At 51.8% G+C, this 21,639-nt stretch overlaps 2 protein-coding genes across 3 annotated transcripts; both read left to right on the top strand.

Moving 5' to 3' along the window:
* Positions 1 to 1,047: 1,047 nt before the first annotated feature.
* TRIM47 (tripartite motif containing 47) lies at positions 1,048 to 10,267 on the top strand. Its single transcript, XM_069032843.1, has 6 exons — positions 1,048 to 1,787; positions 3,526 to 3,621; positions 4,156 to 4,386; positions 4,946 to 5,141; positions 5,817 to 5,891; positions 7,027 to 10,267. The coding sequence occupies exons 1-6, from the start codon at positions 1,080 to 1,082 to the stop codon at positions 7,650 to 7,652; spliced, it is 1,932 nt and encodes a 643-aa protein (XP_068888944.1). The 5' UTR covers positions 1,048 to 1,079; the 3' UTR covers positions 7,653 to 10,267.
* Positions 10,268 to 12,752: 2,485 nt separating this feature from the next.
* WBP2 (WW domain binding protein 2) lies at positions 12,753 to 20,502 on the top strand. 2 transcript variants are annotated; one of them, XM_069032544.1, is made up of 8 exons: positions 12,753 to 12,863; positions 14,533 to 14,641; positions 15,177 to 15,312; positions 16,851 to 16,943; positions 17,156 to 17,272; positions 17,515 to 17,610; positions 18,698 to 18,774; positions 18,952 to 20,502. In XM_069032544.1, the coding sequence occupies exons 1-8, from the start codon at positions 12,805 to 12,807 to the stop codon at positions 19,003 to 19,005; spliced, it is 741 nt and encodes a 246-aa protein (XP_068888645.1). In that variant the 5' UTR covers positions 12,753 to 12,804; the 3' UTR covers positions 19,006 to 20,502. The 2 variants fall into 2 exon arrangements, with proteins under 2 accessions (XP_068888645.1, XP_068888643.1); XM_069032542.1 differs by having other exon boundaries at positions 12,754 to 12,863; positions 17,488 to 17,610.
* Positions 20,503 to 21,639: the final 1,137 nt, after the last annotated feature.

Raw genomic sequence — 21,639 nt, 5'->3', positions numbered from 1 at the left:
CACTGCATTCAAAGGTGCTGGGGACATGAATGCCTGGGGAATGAATCACATCATTTTTTCCTTTGGGGACAAAAAGCTTAAAAGGATCAATCCCCTTCTTCTAGAGCAGATGTGATTTGTTTTGTGCTTCCTCCTTCACTCGACACCTCCCCACTCCTCCCAGCCCTGTCCTTGGGTGAGGCCTTGGGCCAGCATGCACCTGGGAACTTATCCAAGTCAAAAAATTGTCTGTGTGTCCTGCACAGAAGGGGTCCAGAGATCTCATATTTATGGGGCAGATCTTCACTCTAAAAGCACTTCAGGGTCTCCCATCCCTCTCTGGTGCCTGCCAGCTCCTGCCAGACCCCAGAGGAAAAGGGGACAGTGACTGAGCTGGGATGTGGGCACTGCAGCCCTTTTTGGCCATGGGGAGGGCTGGTGTGGGTCCATGGACACAAGGAGAGCACCTATGGACTGGGGGGACTCAGGACCTTCCATGTCACCCCAGGGTGGGGAGCAGCTCCTGGAGAGCAGTGGAGTAGCAGCAGGTCCTGGGGGTGGGGGAAAGGAATGCTCAAGAGGAACAGCAGACCCTCGGGAGGGGGATTAGAATGGGCTGGTGACAGCTTCCCCAGATGGGAGATTTGGGGAGGGTCAGCAGCTTCCCTTGGGAGCAGTAGAACGCTGAGGAGGGTCCAGATCCTTTAGGGGGTGGCAGACCGTGGGTGGGGGGCAGCATATCCTCAGCAGGGTGACATCCTCTCGGGGGTGGGGAGCAGATCTCCCTGAAGGCAGCAGATGCCGGGGAGAGGGCCCAGATGGGAGCAGATCCCATTTGGGGCGAGACACCCCGAGGAGAGCGAGTGCCTGGGGACCAGATCCCATTTGGGGTGAGACCCTTCCCAGGAGGGCGGGTGCCCGGGCGCAGGTCCCGGGGTTGATGCCGTGAGCTCCGGGAGGACGCAGCAGCCCCCCAGGCACCGCGGGAAGCGGAGCCCCGGCTGCGGTCGGGGGGAGGCGGAGCGGGCGGGCGGGGCGCGGCTGCCGCCCGCCCCCGTCGGGGCTGGGAGCGGGGCCGGGGCCGGTCGGGGCGTTCAGGGATGGATGCTGCGCCCGGGAGCGCCCCGCCGTCCTCCGCCGCGGCGTTGCGGCTGGCGCTGGCGACTCCGGGGCTGCCCGAGGGTCCCCTCGGCTGCCCCATCTGCCTGGACGTGCTGCGGGACCCGGTGACGGTGCCGTGCGGACACAACTTCTGCCAGGGCTGCTTGCAGGCGCTCCGCCAGCGGCCAGGCCCCCCCGACGGCGCTGGGGCGGGCGGAGCCGCCCGCTGCCCGCTGTGCCAGGAGCCCGTCCCCGCGGCCCTGCGGCTCTGCAAGAACCGCGCCCTGTGCGAGCTCCTGCCGCTGCTGGCGGCCGCCACCGGCGGCTCGTCCCCGCCGTCCCCGGCCGCCGCGTCCCCGATGGCCCCGGGAGCCGAGGAGGAGGATGCTGCGGGAGAGGAAGGAGCGGCGGTGCTGTGCGATGTGTGCCCGCCGGGGTCCCGCGTGGCGGCGGAGCGGTCGTGCCTGGTGTGCCTGGCGTCCTTCTGCGGGGCGCACCTGGAGCCGCACCGGCGCGCCCCGGCCTTCCGCGCACACCGGCTGGTGGCCCCGCTGCGCCGGCTGGAGGAGGGGCTGTGCCCCCGCCACCTGCAGCCCCTCGACGGCTTCTGCCGCACCGAGCAGAGCTGTGTCTGCGCCCGCTGCCGCGCCCACGAGCATCGCGCCCACGACGTGGTGCCCCTCGAGCAGGAGCGAGAGCACAAGCAGGTGCGTGGGGTGGGGACGGGCGCGGAGGTCCCCGCGCGGGTGCTGCGCGGGTGGGACCTTGGTGTGGGGGTGTGCTGGGTGGTGTGAGCTGCGGCATCCCTCGGAGGGGTTCGTCCTGCGCCCGTGTCCCCACGGGGAGCCCAATCCCCACGTGGGTGTGTGCAGGTGCAGCACTGGAGGGATGCCCTGTGTGGGGGGTGCTGTGCTCTCTCCCCTCGGGGGATCCCACCCCAGCATACGGACAGGGTGCTGAGCCATCAGGGAACCCCTGGGATTGGGACAGGATGGGCAGATCGGGGCAGAGCCGCTGCCAGGCATCCCGTGGGGAGTTCTCCCGCTGCGGAGCCGAACTCGCAATCCCGTGGGTGTAGGGCTGGGGCGACGGTGCCTGGGACACCGCACGGTGGCCACCCCCGCGGTCTTGGGGCACCCGCCGTCTCCGTCTCGTTCCCACAGCTCCATCAAGGCGGTTTTTCTGGCCGCGCTGGCAGCCGGCCCGGCCGCCGCTCCCGCTCCCCCAGCCTTTTGTATCCTGCCGTTTTGGCAGCGGGGGTTTTTCCATCACTCCCATTCCCAGATGCGACTGAGTCACCTCCTAAACTCACACCCACGAGCCTTCCCAGGAGCCGGGGCTGCAAGCCCAACGTGGTGCTGCCTTCCTGGGCACTGCTGCCTTGAAGGCGTGGGGCCTCTGTGGGGCTGCAGGCAGGTGGGAACCTGTGAGGCTCACGGTGTGGTGGCATCTCGCATGGCCATGAGACATTTGGAGACCTTGGGAAAGTTTGCCTTTTCCAAGGAGGAGCCCGGGGTCTGGCAGGGAGCACAGCAACAGCCCCAAGCCAGCTCCACCTCCTGATGGGCTGTTAGGATTGCAGGAAAACCCTTTTATCGGCATTATTAGTCATGAGGTGCCTTAAAATAGAAAGTGTGTGTAATCCCAGCCCCGAGGAGCTGTCAGACCTCGGCAGGCGCTGCTTAATGTCGCCTGCACGGCCTCTGTGACTGCCCTCGGCCCCCGCCCTCGCACTGCGGGCAGGGATGGATGCACGGGGAAAGCACCTGTACCTGCTCCCCGGGCACAAGCACTGCAGGGAGCAGGGCCAGGGGCTGGGCATCAGCAGGGAGCTGCCCTGGCTGGGGAGAGCCCTCCTGGCTCCCGAGGGACCCGTCCTCGTGATGGGCAATGGCTGAGCCAACAATAGCGCGTCAGGAAACGCTGTGTTCGGAAGGTGCTTCCTTTGCAGCCCGTGCTCCGGAGCTGGTTTGCTTTGCTCCTCAACAGAAACCTCCAGGGGACTCTTCGCTAAGTCTCTGAGTGCTCCAGGTCTGCCTTTCAGCTTCTGCACCAATCCCAGGTGGATTTTTCCCAGCCGTGGGTACTGCTAAGAGCACTCACTTAGCTGTAATCACTGCCTGATGGGTTTGCTTTCAGATTCCTGTTTTGTTTGCTTTCTGCTGGGACCAGGGTGGGGAACGTGGAGTTGGACATGATCCTTTGCAACCCAGGCTGCTCCTTTCGTTTTCCAGCTGAGTGAGAAGGGATGTTTGCAGATTGGATGTTGCAGGGAAGGAAAACAGGAAACCAACTCATGGTTCTCCTTGCATGCTTCACTCGAAGCCTGGTAGCGAGGTCACGGTCAGAGAGGCTCTGTGGGTTGAGCTTCGGGAGAGGCAGGATGCCCTGCTGCTCCCACCGGGACTGGGGGTGAAGCTCCGTGTTTGTCCTTGATGTCTGCAGGCCCAACAAGCCAAATTCCTCAGCGATGTGGAGAATGAGCTGGAGGAGCTGGCAGTCACCATCGCCCAGGCCAAGAAAATGGTGGAGCTCATTAAGGTGACTCTGCGATGGCTTTGCTCTGTTAGTGAAGCTCTGCTGGGCTGGGGGTGGAGGAGAAGGGGCTGTGAGATTTTGGGGTGCATGGGGTGTAGAGATGGTGCTCACAGGAGCACCATAAAACGATGGTGATCCTGGCAAAGATCCCTGAGGATTCTTGCTCCTCATGTCTGCTAACCCTTGTGGCATCTCTGGTTGCTTTTAACACGGAAGAAGGAACAGGGCAAGGGCCGTGCCAGGGCATCCTCTGGCTCTTGCACCTTCCCTCCCCAGGCTCATTGGGGGTTGTCCCCTTTGGCCCTTGTGCAAACACATCACTTTCCTGCTTGGGGACACCAAATGTGGTGCAGCAGTCAGTGGCAGTGCCCAGCCAGGTCTCTTGACAGCTGGGCTGTGATCTGAGTTCTTGGGGGAAGGGGGTGATGGGGTGTCAGGGGGACCCCACAGAGCTGAGAACTGGGTGCTGGGCAGGGCACAAGGGTGCCCTCCTGCACCCTCACGTGCAGGACCTGACCCCTCTCTCCCTGCACTCAGGGTGCTGCCACAAAGGAGAGGGAAAGGGTCGAGAAGCTCTTTGCAGAGGCCTCTGAGGTGCTGGCGACCTTCCAGAAGGAGGTGATGGGATTCATCCAGGACGGGGAGCGCTCCATGCTGGGGGAGGCCGAGGCCGATCTCCGCTGGAAGGAGGAGAGACGAGCCAAGCTGGCCCAGTGCAAGCAAAACCTGGAGAACGTCCCCAGCACCGACACCATCTACTTCCTCCAGGTGGGATGGGGCAAGAAGGAGCTGACAATGTTGTATTTTGGGGTTTTGTCCCATTTCCCATGGAGCTGGGGGCCAGGAACCCTGGGATGTTCAGGCTGCAGAGTCTCACTCCTGTCGGCACAGTCCTCTCCCCTCCTCTCTCCCAGGGGGACCAGGCAGCCGAGATTTTCCCCTCCATCACCCCCACCTCTGTCCTGTCTGTGACTCAGGAGAGGCTGATGTGCTGTCCAGAGTGGTACCCCGGTGTGGGGGGCAGAGAGTGAGAGGTTGGGGTGTCCCACTGCCTCCTCCAGCATCCCCCCTTCCCTGACAGCCCAGGAAGAGGAGGAGATGCTGCTCCTTGCGAGGTGGGCATGGTCTGAGTCCGGGTCTGAAAGTGAGTGAAGAGAAGGTGCCAGGAACACGTGGCTGGGAAAGTGCTCTCCTCCCTTGTGCTGTCCTTGGGCCAAGTCCTGAGAGCTGCCAGATCCCAAATCCTCCAGGGCTGGGTGGGGTTGTGGAACAAGAGACAACTTTGGCTTGTTTGAAACCTTCTGAAACTCTGTCTTTTTTGGCTCAGGAATTTCAGGCCTTGAAAGTAGCCATGGAAGAAAACCTCTCTCCACCTTTGAGCTTCCAGAACGAGCTGAACTTCACCAAGTGCACCCAAGCCGTGGGTGCCGTAAAGGATGTGCTGTCCACAATCTGCAAAAACCAGTGGAACCACTTGCAGGGGAAAGGAATTGATGGATTGAGTTGCCAGGAGACGGAGGAAGGTTTGTGTTCACCCGGCCCCTGTGCCTGGATGGTTCCCTGTCCCTTTCCCTCTTCCCTGCGTGGGTGGGAGGCAGCTGCAGGCTCCATGAGCACTGGCCCCTGTCCTTCCAGCCCTGGAAGCTGCTCAGCACGGGTTCCCTGCATGTTGCACAATCCCTGTCTGGGCTTACGCCTCTTTGAGGTTTTGTGAATTTTTCCACAGAGACTGGAGACTGGAGAGGCAACAAACAGCCTGGGAGTTAGGCAGGGCCCTGTGGGAGGGGGCAAGTGGCCAAAGTGGCCTCCTGTGAAAGGGGACTCTTCTTCCCAGGACAGACAATTCTCCTCACGGGGCAGGCTGTGGGCTCCCAAACCTGCCAGGGTTAGAGAGCTGATGTGGCAGCTCTCTCCCATGCTGTCTCATGTAACCTGAGCTCTCTCCTTTCTCATTTTCTTGGATGCCCGCGGGAATTGCAGCCAGTTCCTTGCACCCCTGCCCATCTCCCTGGGGTGACCAAAGTGGTGTCTGTCCTTTCCTGTGTGGGAGCCACTCGGGATGTTCAGGGGGAGTGGGGATGCTGGCTGGGGCTGTGACAGCTGGGTGCCATCAGGGGCAGGGGACGATGCTCCAGTGACCCCTTGCTGGTGGTTTGGTTCCTTTGCTGATGCAAACCCTTCTGTGCCTGTCTCCACAGCATTGGCTGAATCCCGATTTCCAGACAAGCCAAACAATCCTGCCTGCCTGGAGAGCCGTGATTATTTCCTGAAATGTAAGCAGGGGACTTTTGCGTTGGCGGTTGTTGCTAAGGCCCATCTTCCCTTTCCTCTCTCTGTCCCGCCTGCCGCCGATCCAGCAGCTGTGGGAGTGCTGCCACCAGCAGAGGAAATACTGCTTGGCTAACAGGGAAGCCTCCTGGCTTTCCTGACAACAGTCATAGCCTGGTTAGGTGACGTTTTTTTTCCCTCGTCTGTGGTTCTGCTGGCCCAGCTGCCCCTGGGGGGCTGCAGGTATCCTGTGTAATTCCTACTGCCTTCCAGCCCTTGGCAAATTGGATCCTCTTTAAGTTAGATCAGAGTTTGTGCATCTGCCTTGTTTGCTGCAGGACCCTGGGCTGGTGAGGGTTGTCTGCAGCAGCAGAATGACAGGGATCATGCAGTGGTTGAGCAGAGTGGGGCTGGAGAGGCTGAGGCTGGAGGGTGCAGGGCTGGGCTTGAGCTCCCACACCCCACCTGTGTGTCTCCAGCCTTACAGGGATATGGGGTCACCTACTGACATAGGGGACAAGATCTGCCTCAGTGGCACAGAGCAGAATAACCTGGGCTCAGGGAGGGTGTGCTCTTCTGCTGTCAGGTTGGGACATGCAATGCAGTTGATTGTGATCCATGTCCAGGGTTGTTGTTCCCTGGAAGAACTTCCTTGGGCATCCCTCTCTTTGGGATCCATCAGTGGTTCTCATATGGCCCTACTTGCCATAGGGGGGCCTGCCTGTCTGTAGCTGTGACATGCCTGGCTGTTCTCTCTTCTTGGAGTCCCTCTTGACTGCATTTATGTGTGGTTACCTGAAATATGCTTTTATGTGAGATTTTTTTACCACCACTCTGTCAGGTGGATTCTCCAATATCTGGTATCATGGTTGAGCTCATCAAGCAGCCCCTCTGCTCTCTCCTCTGCCCAGTTACCTATATTCATCCTGCTTATGGGAGTATCAGCTCTTTCAGCCCCTCATCTTCATTGACTGAAATTTGCCATGGGGCTTCAAAGCAAGGGGACAGAGTGATGGGGCAGGTCAGAAAGAATCATACTCATCATCGAAGGCTGGGGCAGGGGGATCAGAGCAGGGACAGCTGGGAGGATTTCCTCGCATTTCCCTCCTCATGCTCACTTCTCTCTCTTGCCCCACGCAGTCGCCTTCATCATCGACCTGGACAGTGACACAGCTGACAAGTTCATCCAGCTGTTCGGCACCAAGGGGGCCAAACGGGTGCTGTGCCCCATCCCCTACCCAGAGAGCCCCACCCGCTTCATCAACTGCGAGCAGGTGCTGGGTTTGAACCTCATGAACAGGGGCAACTACTACTGGGAGGTGGAGCTGATCGACGGCTGGGTCAGCATTGGGGTCATCGCCGAGGACTTCGACCCGCGGGAGGCCTACAACCACGGCCGCCTGGGCAGGAACGACAGGTCCTGCTGCCTGCAGTGGAACGGCCAGAACTACGTGGCCTGGTTTGGTGGCTTCGAGTGCCCCATCCAGCAGCCCTTTTTCCACACGATCGGCGTCTTCCTGGAGTATTCGGAAAAGGCTTTAACCTTCTACGGAGTCAAGGACTCCAAGATGACCTGCCTGCAGCAGCTCAAGGTCTCCCCTTCTGCCAAGGGGAAGTCTGACCCATTCCAGAACAAGATCAACCGCCAGTTTGCCTCTCTTTTCTCGTGCAAGCTGAAGCCAGCCTTTTTCCTGGAGAGTGTGGATGCCCACCTGCAGATTGGGCCGCTGAAGAAGGATTGTGTGTCGGTGCTGAAGCGCCGGTGACTGCCCAGGGAGCAGGGCATGGACAGACCCACCAAAGCCTCTCCTGCAGGTTATTACCACCTCTCTTTGGTAGCTCTGTCTGTCTCTGTGGCAGCCCTCCCTCCTCTCTGCACTGTTGGGGACCCAGGGCTGGATGAAGCCTCCTGATGGGCAGGGCTGGGGGCCAGGATGGGGCTGGATCCAAGTGCCAGCTCTGCCACTGAGCAAGCTTGGGCGAGTCCCTGTGCTGCTCCCTGCCCCTCAGCTTCCCTTTCTGGACATCAGGGACTGCGACAGCCTTTCTTGGTAAAGCGTGCTGCTCAGAAGTGCCACAGGGATTTGGAGCTGTGCCTTGGCCACCTGCCCAGTCCCTCTCCTTTACCTCTGCTCATGCAGCCCCAGCAACTCATGCAGATGCTTTGTGCCTTATCTCAGGCTCTGTTGCTGATGCTTTTTTAAGTGCTGCCTCATCGACACCTTCTGCATGCTCCTAAGGAAGTGCCTTTGATGGAGCAAGCCCTGCATGGACCAGGTGAACCCCCAAGGCAGTCTTCCCTGGTGCCACATCACCACTGTGCCCTGGCATGGGTGAGATGGTGCTCTGGGGAGAGGGATGTGGAGGAGCCTGGCTGGGTGCTGGGGTGATGCTGGGGTGATGCAGCACCTCTCCATGCAGGGCTGCCCTCCCATTAGTGCTGCAAACGTGAAACGAGGATCTCTGCCCAGCTGGGAAAGGGAGAAACCTCCTGCCAAGAAGCAGCACCACTGTTCCCACCTGGAGGTGGGGAAGGGAACAGCACAAACCAAATTTTGAGGATGTGCTTTAAGCAAACACATTCTTTGCAAAGTTTTACAGCCAAATTTTCCCCCATGTTTTTGATGACACTACTGTTTTGGGGGATTTTAGTACTGTTAAACTACCAACTCTTCAAGAGCCCTGGGCACACTTGAGCTGAAAATCTGCCCCTTAGCTTAGAGATTTTTAAGTGACAGAGGTGCTGTGAATATGTCCCAGAGATAAATACTTTGGTGTTGTAGGGACAGCTGTGAGCACCTCGATAAAGGTGCAGCATCAGTCAGCTACTAAATGACCCTTTAGACTCTGGGAATAAGTAACAATTAACAAAAACTACTCTCAAGCGAGAGGGAACACTGTTCCCTTCAGGAAAGGTGGAAACTTGAGGCTGAGAGACCAAACTGCCAGTTCACATGTCCTAAGGGAGCTTTTTCAGAGGGAAAACACAGAAATACTGCCTGTGAGGGCGGCACAGAGCAGTCCCTGTCTCAGCACAGCGTGCCTTTCCACAAGTTTATTTTTTCTGGGGTTATTTTGCTACCTACCTCCCAAAGCTAGCTTTACAGAACCGTGGTGCTGTGTCATGTACACCTGGAGAGAAAATACAGAGGGTCAGGTTCTTCACTGGCATGAGTGAGTCAGGGATGATGCAACAACAGTCAGCAGGGATAGTAAACAGCCCATTTAGCTAAATATATGATATATATACTTTTTTTCCCCCCAAAGGATAAGCTGGAAATCATAGTGCTATATTCAAGTGAAGCCAAGGGAAAAATGTGAATGTGAATAAAAGGCAGGTACAACGCTGGGAGGTTTGAAGTTAAAGGCACAGTTATATGTAAAGCCACGTTTACATGCTGAGGCTCAAAAAGCTCCTTTACTGTGACTCCTTCGCCAGCGCTGCCAATTCCTGCTGGCACAGAAAGAGCTGCCAGTCCCCAGAAAATCGGGATATTTGAGTGGATGAAGGGTCTGAGCGCAGCCACCCCTTCCCTGGGGCAAGGCTGGTGAGTCAGTTTGGGAAGGGGCTTGCTGGGATCTGTCTGCCAATTCCTCCTCCTCCTCCTCCACATGAGGTGACTCCCAAACTGCTGTGAGCAGTGGGAAAAGGAACAGTAGGCCTTCCAGAGTGAAATCTTCAGCTGAAATCTTGGCCCTTCCTGGCTGGTGGGAATGCTGCCCAGACTTCTGCCCGGATGGGAATTCATTCCCTGCGTCCTGAGCTCCAAACCCTCTTTGTTTGGCTGGCGCCAGCAGCCCCTGCAGAGCTCGGGCCTTGCACGAGATGTCAGCGGTGACACAGAGCAGGCATCGCTGCTGCTCTGTGCAGCCAGGGAGAACTTGGAGTCAGGAATTCCTGATGGGATGAGAAAGGTGGAGCTGTGCCACAGCCCGTGCACGGTCACATCCTGGGAGGACGAGGAAGGGAAGGAACCTTCATCTCTACAGGAAGAGATCTCCCATGTGGGCCCCCACCTGCACCCTACATCTCATTTATTCAGGCAAAACTCCCACTGTTTGCAGCGAGGAGTTTTGCCAGAGTAAACAGAGCAGATCTGGGTCTTTGTCCTGTTTCATTTTGCTGTAGGCAGATTGATTGCTCCACGGGGAAACCCACGCTGGAGCCACGCATCCTGCCCTTCTCCACATTTCCCAATGCACAGACACAAACCTCTGACCACCTTCAGGGCTTGGGAGGCTCAGAGGGATCCTCTCTTTCCACCCTGTCACCGCGTGGGAGCAGCTCAGGAACCCACGGGGGTGTCTGGGCATGGTGTCTGGTTGTGCCATGGCTTTAGCTGAATTCATGGGTGCAGCTCTGATGCCTTTTCCTGGTCTTGAAATCAAGAGTCAGACACGGTTAGAAGGGGAAAAGGGATTTTACCTTGGGATTTATTTTAAGGATCCTTAGGTGCACACGTCCAGGTCATATGCATCGAGATGCACCCCGCAAAAAAATGCCCACCCCAAAAGATCGGGTATAAAATTATAGGTTTTACTAATTATCAAAGATTCCCCAATGAGAGGCTCGAGTGAGTCCCCCCCCCCGCCCCCCAAGGAGCCTTCCCCTGGATGGTTCTATCTTAGTTTACAGAATGTGTTCTGGAGAGGACCTTGGGGTCTGGGGCACACTGATCCTTAACTACAAAGCTTCTAAAATGTTGAGTCTCTCAGCTTGACAGACAAGTCCAAGAATGTAGGCAAAAAGCACTAAGAATACAGAAGTTGTAAAAAAAGGTATAACAGGGGTATAAAAGAAAAAGCAAAAAGTCTTCATGGCATCAGCTCCATGGAGCTCCTGTGGATGCACCGCAGCTGGGAAGTGCTGCCCAACCCTCTCTTTCCTTCTGCTTGCTTTTATCCCGGCTGGGGGTGCTATAAACCCTCCTGGTTTAGGGGTGATTTACAACAGGACCAGTCCCCCAGAAGCTGGGTCAGAGCTTGCTCTGTGCTGCCAGTAACTTGGGGTGTAAACTGGAACGATTAGGGAATGTGCACTGCGCCAGCTCGGGATCCCTGATTTTGCTGTAAACAAAGGGTTAAATGCAGGGTGAGGTGAGTTGAGATGGATCGGTAGCACTTGGCAGATTAAACAGCCTTTCCTTGTTCCCTTGGGTTATTTCTGCTGTCGAAGACTGTTCCTCTTTTTAATTAGGATTTTTTAAAATACAGTAACTGTAGGGTATTTTACAGTGTGTGGAAAAAAACCATAACAGAATAATATAATGGTGTTAGAGACTATGATTTGACCATTAAATATTATACAGTCATTGCTCTGGGTTGTCTTTCCTTTAAATACCAAACCGTTTGAGTTGTCCCATTAGCTCATGTTTACTTTTCTGTGTCCTGTACCTCTGACATAAAATAACACAGATTTTATTTTCCAAGTCTGTCCAAGGGAATTCTGCCATATACACATTTTTATTGCAAAAGGAGCGGAAGAACCTTAAAATCCAATACCAATTGTCAGCCCTGGGCAATTCAAAACAACAAATTGTCTCAGTTCTCTCTTCTATGTCCTCATACTACAAATAAAAAGATTAACAGATTAGGTGTTTTTTCCTTAGTGTTTTCAAATTTGAGAGTATAAATTTCCAAGGTTTTCTATGTGATGAGGAGGTCTAGAGCTCCACACACACACTGGCAATTACAGCAGCATCTTTTTTAAATGAAGGCTGCTTTTTTTAATCCCAAATGCCAACTGGAGTTAGGATAAAAATGTTATTTGGTGGGTCTTAGTTCGTGCATGGTGCCAATGCTCCATCTGGGCTTTTCAGTGGAAGCCGAGTGGATTCTGCTTCTGACTTTAATAGGAGAAGAATCAGGACTATTTGTTACGGCTGTTTCTTAAAAGGGAAACTTACTGCTTATTGAAAAAGCGGATATGAAAAGCACAAACTTGTTCTCTTCTTGCCAAGAAACAGTACAGATTATGTCACTGCATTTATTTAAATCTGGTTTCCATTATGTCGTTTTTCTGCTCCCCCCCCCCCCCCCCACTCGCATCTGGTTCTCAGGCACTCAGACAGGACTGGGCTGCAAACCCAGGGAATAGCTCAAATCCATCTAAAAAGATATAATATAAGGTAATACATGCTCTTATTTGTATATTTTTGATATACAGCTGTCAGTTACTGATCTGAGGGAGCCCTTCAAACAGTGGTTAGTTTTTCAGGGTTCCTATTTTTAATGAAGTTATGCAATCATTAAGTTTTTAAAATTCCTCCTACTTGCACACCTGGAGGCAGGAGTTTGCACCCTTCCTGCAGATCTGCACATGCCACAAGTATTTTCTTGCTCCCAGATTCCTGACAGACAGACACACAGACACCGTCCTGGCTTGTTTATAGGGCAACGGGTTAGCCCTTCTAGTTTAACACACTCCAGTAGATAGGGGTAATATTTTGGATGTGCTTGATTCCGTCACATTTCATTCATTGAAAGCAGCCAATAACAGGATCAAAAATCTGTTTGCAAGTGTGCGAAACAGGAAACGCCCATCTAGTGGGAATTTTAAAAACCGTTGGAAATGGAACATCTTCGCTGTTTAAGGGGGTAAATTTCACTTCATGTGCAGAACCGCGAGATATGAGGGATTATTTATTATTATTATTATTTATTTTACTCTACCAAACAGCACAGTTATAGAGAGACATTGTGGCAGGCCCTGAGGCGGGGAAGGGGGGTATCATGGCGGCTGGCCTACAACTCCCAGCATGCACCGCGCGAAGAAGCACGCGTTACCTACTCTATCGATGGCGATGACTACAACTCCCAGCATGCCGCATCGGCCCCGTGACGCCAGCGCCTTTTTCCCGCGCAGGCGCAGAGTGGGGTCGATGCTGTGAGGAGGAGGAGGAGGCGGAGGAGGCGGCGATGGCGCTCAACAAGAACCACTCGGAAGGCGGCGGCGTCATCGTTAACAACAGCGAGAAGTAAGGTGCTATCCCCTTCTCCCTTCCTCCGGCCGCGGGAGCCGGGGGATAGCGGCGCGCTGCCTTCTCCCCCCGCCCTCTTCCTGCCTTCCCCCTCAGGGGGAGGGGTTGTGTGGGTCGGGGTTGGGGGGGTGCTGAGAGGGTGAGGCGGTTAAAGGGGGTGGTTTAACCCTCTCGGTGCCGGCGTTGCTCGTCCTCCCCTCGCTTCTCTACGGCTTAGGGGCTGTACGTACCCCCCTGCCCCAGGGCCTGCGCGGGGGGAGCTCTGCTGGGCCTCAGCCGCGGGCCTTGCTCCCCCTTCACCGCTCCCCTCAGCGTCCTGCCGCTCCCCCAGCCTGCTGCTGGCTCTGGCTGCTGTGCCCAGTCTCTCCCCCGAGGGCTCAGGAAGGGCTGGCAGAGCTCAGCTCCCGCCCAGGCGATCTGGCCTGGACGCAGGCCTCCCCTCTCGGGGGTGCTGCACCTGCATCGTGCCTCCGCTCAAAGGCTGCCCACGGTGGTTTGCCGGGTTCCTGGAGCACAGCTTCCTTTCTGTGTGTGCGGGAAGGAGCGACAGTGTTGGAAAAAGGTGCCGGGATATAACCATGGAAACGGCAAGCCTCCACAGAGCCGCCTCTGTCTGCATGGCAAAGGGCTGTCCGCACCCGCTGTCTGCCAGCGTGGTTCTGACGTGGCAGTCATCTGCTTCGGGGACAAAGGAGCGGTTCATCCTTCAGCGCTTCTTTCCACGGGGCCGCTTAAACATTGATGCCCGAATTCTGCGCCTGACTTCCACTTGGGATGTGGCATTTCTTAGAAGGATTTAGTAAGATCAACTCTACTTAAAATTTGCATTCCCTGAGAGAAGCGCAGCAGCTGAAGGTGTTGCTGTTCCCGGCTGTCAGCCTGGCTTGGATCAGGGTCTGCCTGAAATGCTGCAGCCTGAGCAGAGCTGGTCCCACTGCCCTTCCCAAGCTTTTCCTGGAGGGACAGGTATTTACTGGAAGAAGGGAAAGGCAGATGACTGAGCATGGAAACACGTCAGCTGCCAAAGATAGAGGTGGTGGAGGTTTCTGCAGCTTTAGGGATTAGAGTTCCTAATGTGGGTGCTGTAATGTCAATACAAGTTACCTGCTGTGTCCATGCAAAGGTTTTAATCAGGTCAGTTTGTAATTGAGAATTAAGGAATCAGTGCAGTCAGCACGAGTTAATGAAGTCTTGTGGCAAGGAAGGGGAGTTCCTCTGGATCACATTTTTGTGTCAGAGGTGCTTGAGCTGTGGTGAGACCTTTGAGAGCCGTGTTGCATAAGCAGCCTGAGCAGTTCCTTCTCCTGCAGTCCTTTCTCTGTCACATTACTTGTGGGCAACTGACTTAGGGAACTGATCCAGTAGAAATGCAAAATGATTTAAAACGAAAATAAATGTCTTGAGATTTCGATTGACCGGGTTTGGTGCCTGGTTATGCAGACAGCAGCAGCAGCTGTGTCAGCACACTGAGAAGGGAACAAGCAGCCAGTGATACTTCAGTTGCTGCTGCCAACAACAACAAAAAAAAAAATAGGCAAACCAGAACTGATTTTGTCTGCTCAGCATGACCTGAGGTTACAGGTGTTTTGGGAGGTCAGTAAACTTCTGTGCAGGCTGCACTTCTGCCTTGAGCTGTAACTCTTGTCTCTTCTGGCACCTTTTGCAGTGTTTTGATGACCTATGACCATGTAGAAATTACCTTCAGTGATCTGGAGCCGATGCCAGAGGCCTTCAAGGGGACCAAGAAAGGGAGCGTTTTCCTGACTCCCTACCGGGTGAGTGGTGAAAGGCTTTATCTCGTGTAAGGAGATAACAGCCCTGGAGTCTGTATTTAAATGTCCTCAGTGCATGAAAGTCAGGATAATCTACTCCTGCTTGAAGTGTAGCTCATCCTCTCCCTCTGGAAAGCATTATGAATTCATGGCATATCCCATCTATTTGTCAACAGATAATAAATCTGATTAGTTCTTGTACAGGCAGCTGTTTAGTACATCAGGGATCTTCAAACTGGAAATTAACAGTGGTCTGGAAATGCTGAATGCAACAGCACAGCTACTAAATCATAGCTGTGTGGAGCAGCAGGTTCTCTGGGAGCTGGAAGGAGTATTACCTGAGCAAGGGACTTCCTGGAAGGCTTTATTACCTTGAGGATTTGGTTTACCCCTGTGGCTGTTCTCTGTAGCTTTTGGCTTGCAGAAGTGGTGATGTGGGAGGGAGTTTGAGTCCATGGAGAAGTCTGTTCAGATAATAAATCAGGGCTGTGTTTCCTGTTTATTTTGAATAGCTCTTGTAATGTTACTTTCTTTTCAGGTTATCTTTGTGTCGAAGGGGAAGGATGCTATGCAGTCATTCGTGATGCCCTTTTATTTGTTGAAGGATTGTGAGATCAAGCAGCCAGTGTTTGGAGCAAATTACATCAAGGGCACAGTGAAAGCAGAGGCAGGAGGTAGGTATCACACAGTGTGTGTTCTGTGTCTCAGTTCAGTGCTCACTTCACAGCAAAATCCTGGCTAACCCAAACTTGACACTGTCCAAATGGGTTTTCACACTCCTGCTAAAATGTGTTTCTTTCTTTGGCAGCTAAAAATGCTCCCCTTATCAGCTCTCTGTTCAGTTACAATGAGCAGATCTGCTCTGCAACCCATCTCATTCCTGCCCTCTGCAAAATACTAAGTTCAATTAAACAAGTGATCTCAGCAAATAAACATCAGAGTGGAGTCAGCAAGAATGAGCATGTAATTTTGCTTTGGTCACTTGGGGTCACCTCTCCCACCTGCATCCAGGTCCTCCTGTGCCAAAAACTCAGATTCTTTCTGGCTCTGTTTGGGTTCAGGTGGAGATCCCCAGAGCACTTTTTCCATCATGTTTCTTGTGCAGTTCAAGGACAGGTGTGCTCTTGCTGTAGTGCATCCTGGCAGTGAAAATGGCACTTGGAAAGGACTGTCTTGACATCAGGGAAGTTAAGGAGCTGTTTCACATTAAACTCAGTGAGAAGGCTGTGGCAGACATTTTCAATAATAATTTTGGTTTTCGCTGTTTTTTTTTACCAAAGGCACAAAGTTCAGCAAACTTTCATCCTCAGCTGGATTCAGTCTGGTAGCTGTAGCACAGAAGTCACAGCACAGGGTGTAGGAGCTTTCAGCTGGAATCCTGAAAGCAGCTTCTGCATGGGAGCTGAGTGGGACAATCCAGCATGAGAGGGAGCCTGAGCAGTAATGACAAACTAAACTGTGTGAAAGGCAAAGGGCTTTAGCTAAATCTTTGTGAATTTTCCCCAGAGGCCATCTCTTTTAATGATGATGTTGTCTTAACAGCCATGAGAGTCTGGTTTAGCTTAAAAGGCTCTTTAATCTACTTGTTTCTGTTTCAGCACAGCTTTTGCTTTGATGCTTTCTTGGGACTCTGGACTGTGTGTGTTTTTCTTTTTTATACTGTAATATGAGATGTCACTAATTTATTTGTTTTTTAATTATTATTTATCCTGACTTGAAATGTCTTCCACGGGCTCTAATGGATTTATGTGGGCCATGTTTTTCATTAAGCTCTTTGCTTCATTGGGCACTCAGACTCCCAAACTAATTTGGAGCTGACAGGTGTAGTTGCAAAGGCTTTTTAGCAAATGGGATTAACAAAATCCCTGTCTTCAGCAGTAATCTTATCCAAAGCAAGAGCAAACCCAGCACTCCTGATAGCTTGGCCTGTGGCAGCTGCTGTGGCAACAGCCACAACTCCAGAAAGCTTTTCAAGGTCTCCCTCATGGATGTTTCTGCTTCAGGTGTCTCTTGACATGACAATACCCCAGTGTGATTTTTTTTCTGATGATACCATAATTCTGCCACTTCCTCTGCTTTATTTTTTCTTTTTCTTTTAACTTGGATATTTGGGATAAGCTCTTTAAAGAATTATACACAGAGCATCTGTAGATAGAGCATATAACCTAAATAGCATGGAAATGGCTTCTCCTTGCTGTCTTTCCTCCCTCAGGTGGCTGGGAAGGATCTGCCACATTCAAGATGACCTTTTCAGCTGGGGGTGCAATTGAATTTGGGCAGAGGATGCTGCAGGTGGCATCACAAGGTATGAAAGTCTGGGGGTATCTGCAGGAGTTTTGTGGGTTTAGGACCCTTGCCTGTGTCTGAAGCTTGCTTTAAAAAGTATTTTTTTCACATCCAATGAGCAGCAGATTTATTGGGATGACACTTTTTTGCTGATAAGGACTCTCTAAGTTTGTTGGAGTTCTTGGCCTGCAGGCTTGATGTTCTGATGAGATCTTGTCTTTGCTTTTCCAGTCTCCAGAGGTGAAATACCCAGTGGAGCTTATGGCTATTCCTACATGCCAAATGGATCCTATGCTTTTGCACCCCCTGCAGCTAATGGGGGCTATCCATACCCACCTCCTCCTCCAGGTAAGCCTGGGAACTGAGGCTGGGGATTGTTCTAGTTAGTAAGAGTTAAAATAGGTAAAAAGGGCAAGAAATACAGATTTTACACAGTGTTTTAGTGATGACTTGCTACGTAGCTTTTATTCCTGAGTTTAATTATGTTTGCCTTGGCTTCTTTGTGTTGGTAACTCCACCCAGAGGAGTTAAGTCTCTTGCTGTGTGATCTCCTTTCCTGACAGACTTTTATCCTGGTCCTCCTATGGCAGATGGAGGCATGGGCTACATGCAGCTTCCACCCCCACCATACCCAGGGCCCATGGAACCCCCTGTCAGTGGCCCAGACCTGCCCTCCACTCCTGCAGGTAAGGAGTGTGTCCAGGTGAATGAACTCACCACAGTTTTGTTAGGAATGAAACAGACTTTGCTTCTTGTCTTTTGGAGAACTTTGAAGCTCCACTCAGAAGTTGAAATTTGTTTAGAGAAGGGATTAGAGAGCTCCCCTAATCTCCAGCTTTGTACGTCCAGCTCAGTCTGGAGTCCAGCCTGATTCTCTCCAGGGTGGACACCATTAATGGCCATTTTACAGATGGATTTATTATTCTTTTGATAGAAAAAATACAGTTTGTGATTCTCTTGTGGTGGTAATCTTGCCCTAATGGATGAATACAAGGAAACTGATGGTGAAACGTGTTTGTGGTCCATTTTAGTTCTCAACTGTGGCTTGGGTGATATTTGCTTCCCCTTCCCCTGTTTCACTCTTAATGTGATTATTTTTCCTGAAACAATATGGAACAGGGGAAGAGATGATGGAAAGGAGCTGGGGAAATATCAGCCTCATTTTTCACTCATTTGGGATTTATTAAAATGAAAAAAGAGCTATTGTGGTTGGACACAGCCATAGACCTCTTGCAGATAAGAATATTTGTTTGAATAAGGATTTAACTTTTCTCTTTGGTTTGAATAAACAACCATTCATCTTTGAACTATTATTTGGAAAGCAGCACTGCTCCAGAGGGTTGTACAAGATTTTTGTGTTCTGCAGAAATAGAGGATGTGGATTATCCTCATAAATTACCATCTTTAATGCAAGAATCCCCTAAGCTGCTATAAACTTGTGCTGATTTTTGTGTTGCCTGGTGTTTTCACTCCCAGGGAGGATGGTTTATAAAGGGTCTGTATTTAGGCAAGGCAGCAGCAAGCATTTCTTTATGGCTGACATGCAAGTCCCAGGTGACATTTCCAAACTCAATCTTTGTCTGTTTCACTGGGTATTGACAATTCTGTGGTAACTGGAAGAGATAATGCTCAACTGTGTGTGTTGTAGCTATTTCACAACTTGAGCACTGGTTATATGGTGCTCTGTTAGTAACTCTTGATGGCCAGGAATTCTTGTTTTATTGTAAGAGTTCTCTGTGTCCCCCTAACCTGACTCTTCTCTCCGTGTGACAGCTGAAGCCAAGGCTGCTGAAGCTGCTGCCAGTGCTTACTACAGCCCAGGCAACCCCCACAATGTCTACATGCCCACGGTGAGTCCCTGTTGCTCTGCGTTTGCAGGGGAGCCCAGGTGTGTGTCTGGCAGATCTCTCAGTGGCACAGCAAAGTTCATCTGAATTCATGTTGGTGTCTTGGGTTTTTTGGGGGCTTTGAGTTTAATTTTTTATTCTTACCCATACACTGATGTCTTTATATCATCTTTATTGCAGGACCAGCCACCCCCTCCTCCGTACTTCCCACCAGAGGACAAGAAAAACCAATAAGCTGACAGAGAACTTCTCCACGACTCATTGCTTTCTTTTTTTCCATTTTGGCAGAATTTTGGGGCACGGTCCATAGCACTGAGGAGTAGAGCCTTCCCCCAAGGCACACTGCTTTCAGGGGCTCTAGTACTAGGTCTGTGCAGAGCAAGGGGAGGGATGTTGGCAGCCTGGCTCACCTCTGGAGCTCTGAGGGTTTGCTGTCCTGCAGCATTCCCTCCTCCCTGTGTGCAGCATTGCTATACCTGGGGGTTCTCTTCATCTGTGACTGATTCCCTTAGCTCTGTTTCTTTTGATACTTAAATTATACCTCTTTAGAGTCAGCATCTGCTCTAAACTGCTAATTAACATGATCATGACATGGAAACAAGGCCCTTGGGCATGGTGGGTGTCTTGAATTTACCTGAGTGTGCATCCAAGAGCACCTCTGGACACAGGGATGCCTCTGGTTATTCCTTTTAATCCAGAGTGTCACGTCCAACTCTTTGCTCTTGAGAAAGGGCTTCAAAGGAAACCTTTGGGATCTCAAAGGAAATACACACCTGTGGCATTTTTCAGATATGTATTCAGCTTTCTTGGGTTTGTTTTTAGTCATTCCTGACAATCATAGTAAGTAATCTGGTAGGCCTTCAGATTTCCCTGCTGTGCGCCATGTGTGACAATGCTGACCAACTTCCCTTCCTCAGACACACTGCTCTTCACAGGGTTCTCCAGTAGCATCTGACCACTTTAGATCCCATGGGAACACTAATATTTCTGTTGTCTCTATTTTCCAGTTAGATATGTGAGTTCATGGAATATTCTCATAGTCTGTAACGCACTTTTGTTTTTCCTTTGTTGTAACACAAGTTACACTTTTTGGCCAGTGAAACATCTTCCTGCTGTGATTTACCTGGTGAATTAACAGCTAATGGGCAGAAAGCAGTTGACTTCTGCCCTGGAAGCACTTGAGAGAATATGCAAAACATTGGAATAAGCTGTAAGGTCCAAAGTGTTGTTTATTGCTGTTTGTGTTCCTGGTCCAGCTGTGAATTCCCAGTCACCTGAACGCAGACTCCTCATAGCATTGATTCCTTGGTCTCATTAGCAACAACTCCAGGGCTGATCAGAATCTGGGCTATGAAACTTCTGTGCTGTTCAAAGCTTTGCACAAGTCACACTTTGCTGACTTCTGACAGCTGGGAGAGAAAATCCTTCCCAGCAAAGTGTGACAGAGGATTCTGTGTTAGGGAACTGCTGAGACTTGCTGCATGCAGCCTGCTCGGAGAGAAAAAAGGTCCACCTCTTGTTTTCTTCTTGTTTGAGTTTAGCTGATTAATGAAATTGCTACTGTTTGTGCACTGACTTTTCTAGAATTGCTACTGCGGTGATGTAAAGAAATGGTTATTTAAAAAAAAATATTTATTTTGAAAGCATTTGATTAATATATTAATGTGAAATGACTTCTGAATGCAGATCTGTTTTGCTAAGACTGTGAAGTAAAGAGAAATGAGCTCAAAACTTGGGGTGGTTGTGTGTGTGTGAGCAGGCAAACTTCTGGTGAGTTGGTAGCTTTGGGTGGGGAGAGGAAGAATTAGAAGCAAAATCACTTGGATTTTGTTTGTGGCTCTTCACTGGTGGCATCATTTGCTAGATTTCTCTTGGGTGACTTTATGAATGAAAATAAGATGTTAAAATATTTCAGCAGACTCCCATTTCACAGTTCCTGTTGGAAGCTGGTGCAGCAGCTGCTTTACCCTACCCAGATGTGTCACCCAGGTTGTTTTTCCAGACCAATTGTTCTCATGAAAGTTACAACCTGTTCACTACTTTACTTTGCAAGAAGTAGCTGGCTGATGGAGCATAATTAATGCTTCTAAAATATGTCTCTAATTAGAAACAATCCACAATTTTATCTTCTTTTTTCCTGTAAGCGTGCTGAGGTGCCTGGGTGGTTGTGCCCAGTGAGGTCGAAGCTCTCTCAGGTGTGCTCCACCTGTGCTCCTCTCCCTGGAAAAGTTGAGAGTTGTGTTCCAGCAGCAGTGCCAGAGCCATTCCTCTCTCTGAGCTGAACCAGTCTCACCTGGCAGGACAGGAGGGGAATGTCCCACATGGGAGCAGGTCCTGCTTAGCCCCCCTGGCTCACACTGACACCTGTCAAACAGGAGTTACCCAGCAGCTGCTCTCCAGATATCATCCAAACCTCGCTTGGTTTCATTCCTCTTCCCAGCAGCTGCTGTGGCTGCCTTCATTCTCTTGAATTCCCTGACCAGCCAGCAGGGGACATCTTCCAGATTCTGCTCATTTTTTACACCCTTTTTGCCTCTCACATCCTCCCACATGGCTGTTTTACTGCACTTTAAGGCTGGCTGAGCCACTTGGGTTTGTTTTCTGTAGAAGAGGTGGGTGAAGGAGGAAAGCATTGAGACAAAATGTTACAGTCCAGTAGGAGCTGAATAAATCCTGATTTGTGAATTAAATTACTTCAACTCAAGGTTTCCTCAATCATGGTGCTGAAACCTTTCTGTTCTGGCTCATTCCCAGTTACCCTCTACTCTGAAACAGAATCCTAGAAGACACAGATTGCACGAACTTTCCAGATCTCTCACCCAACCCCACTCCCTGTGCAGCTCTTAGGCCAACAAACAGAACAAATCA

Source organism: Aphelocoma coerulescens, chromosome 18 (genome assembly GCF_041296385.1).
Source record: "Aphelocoma coerulescens isolate FSJ_1873_10779 chromosome 18, UR_Acoe_1.0, whole genome shotgun sequence".
Classification (NCBI taxonomy): Eukaryota; Metazoa; Chordata; class Aves; order Passeriformes; family Corvidae; genus Aphelocoma; species Aphelocoma coerulescens.
This window is presented reverse-complemented; position numbering and strand designations above follow the sequence as displayed.

What these genes read in the sequence shown, in the direction of transcription:
- TRIM47 (XM_069032843.1), top strand. Translation starts at nt 1,080, where the DNA reads ATGGATGCTGCGCCCGGGAGCGCCCCGCCGTCCTCCGCCGCGGCGTTG. An exon ending in ACACCATCTACTTCCTCCAG is followed by an intron (nt 4,387 to 4,945) that starts GTGGGATGGGGC and finishes TTTTTGGCTCAG; the next exon opens with GAATTTCAGGCCTTGAAAGT. An exon ending in TTGCCAGGAGACGGAGGAAG is followed by an intron (nt 5,142 to 5,816) that starts GTTTGTGTTCAC and finishes CTGTCTCCACAG; the next exon opens with CATTGGCTGAATCCCGATTT.
- WBP2 (XM_069032542.1), top strand. Translation starts at nt 12,805, where the DNA reads ATGGCGCTCAACAAGAACCACTCGGAAGGCGGCGGCGTCATCGTTAAC. An exon ending in ATCGTTAACAACAGCGAGAA is followed by an intron (nt 12,864 to 14,532) that starts GTAAGGTGCTAT and finishes CACCTTTTGCAG; the next exon opens with TGTTTTGATGACCTATGACC. An exon ending in CCTGCCCTCCACTCCTGCAG is followed by an intron (nt 17,611 to 18,697) that starts GTAAGGAGTGTG and finishes TCCGTGTGACAG; the next exon opens with CTGAAGCCAAGGCTGCTGAA.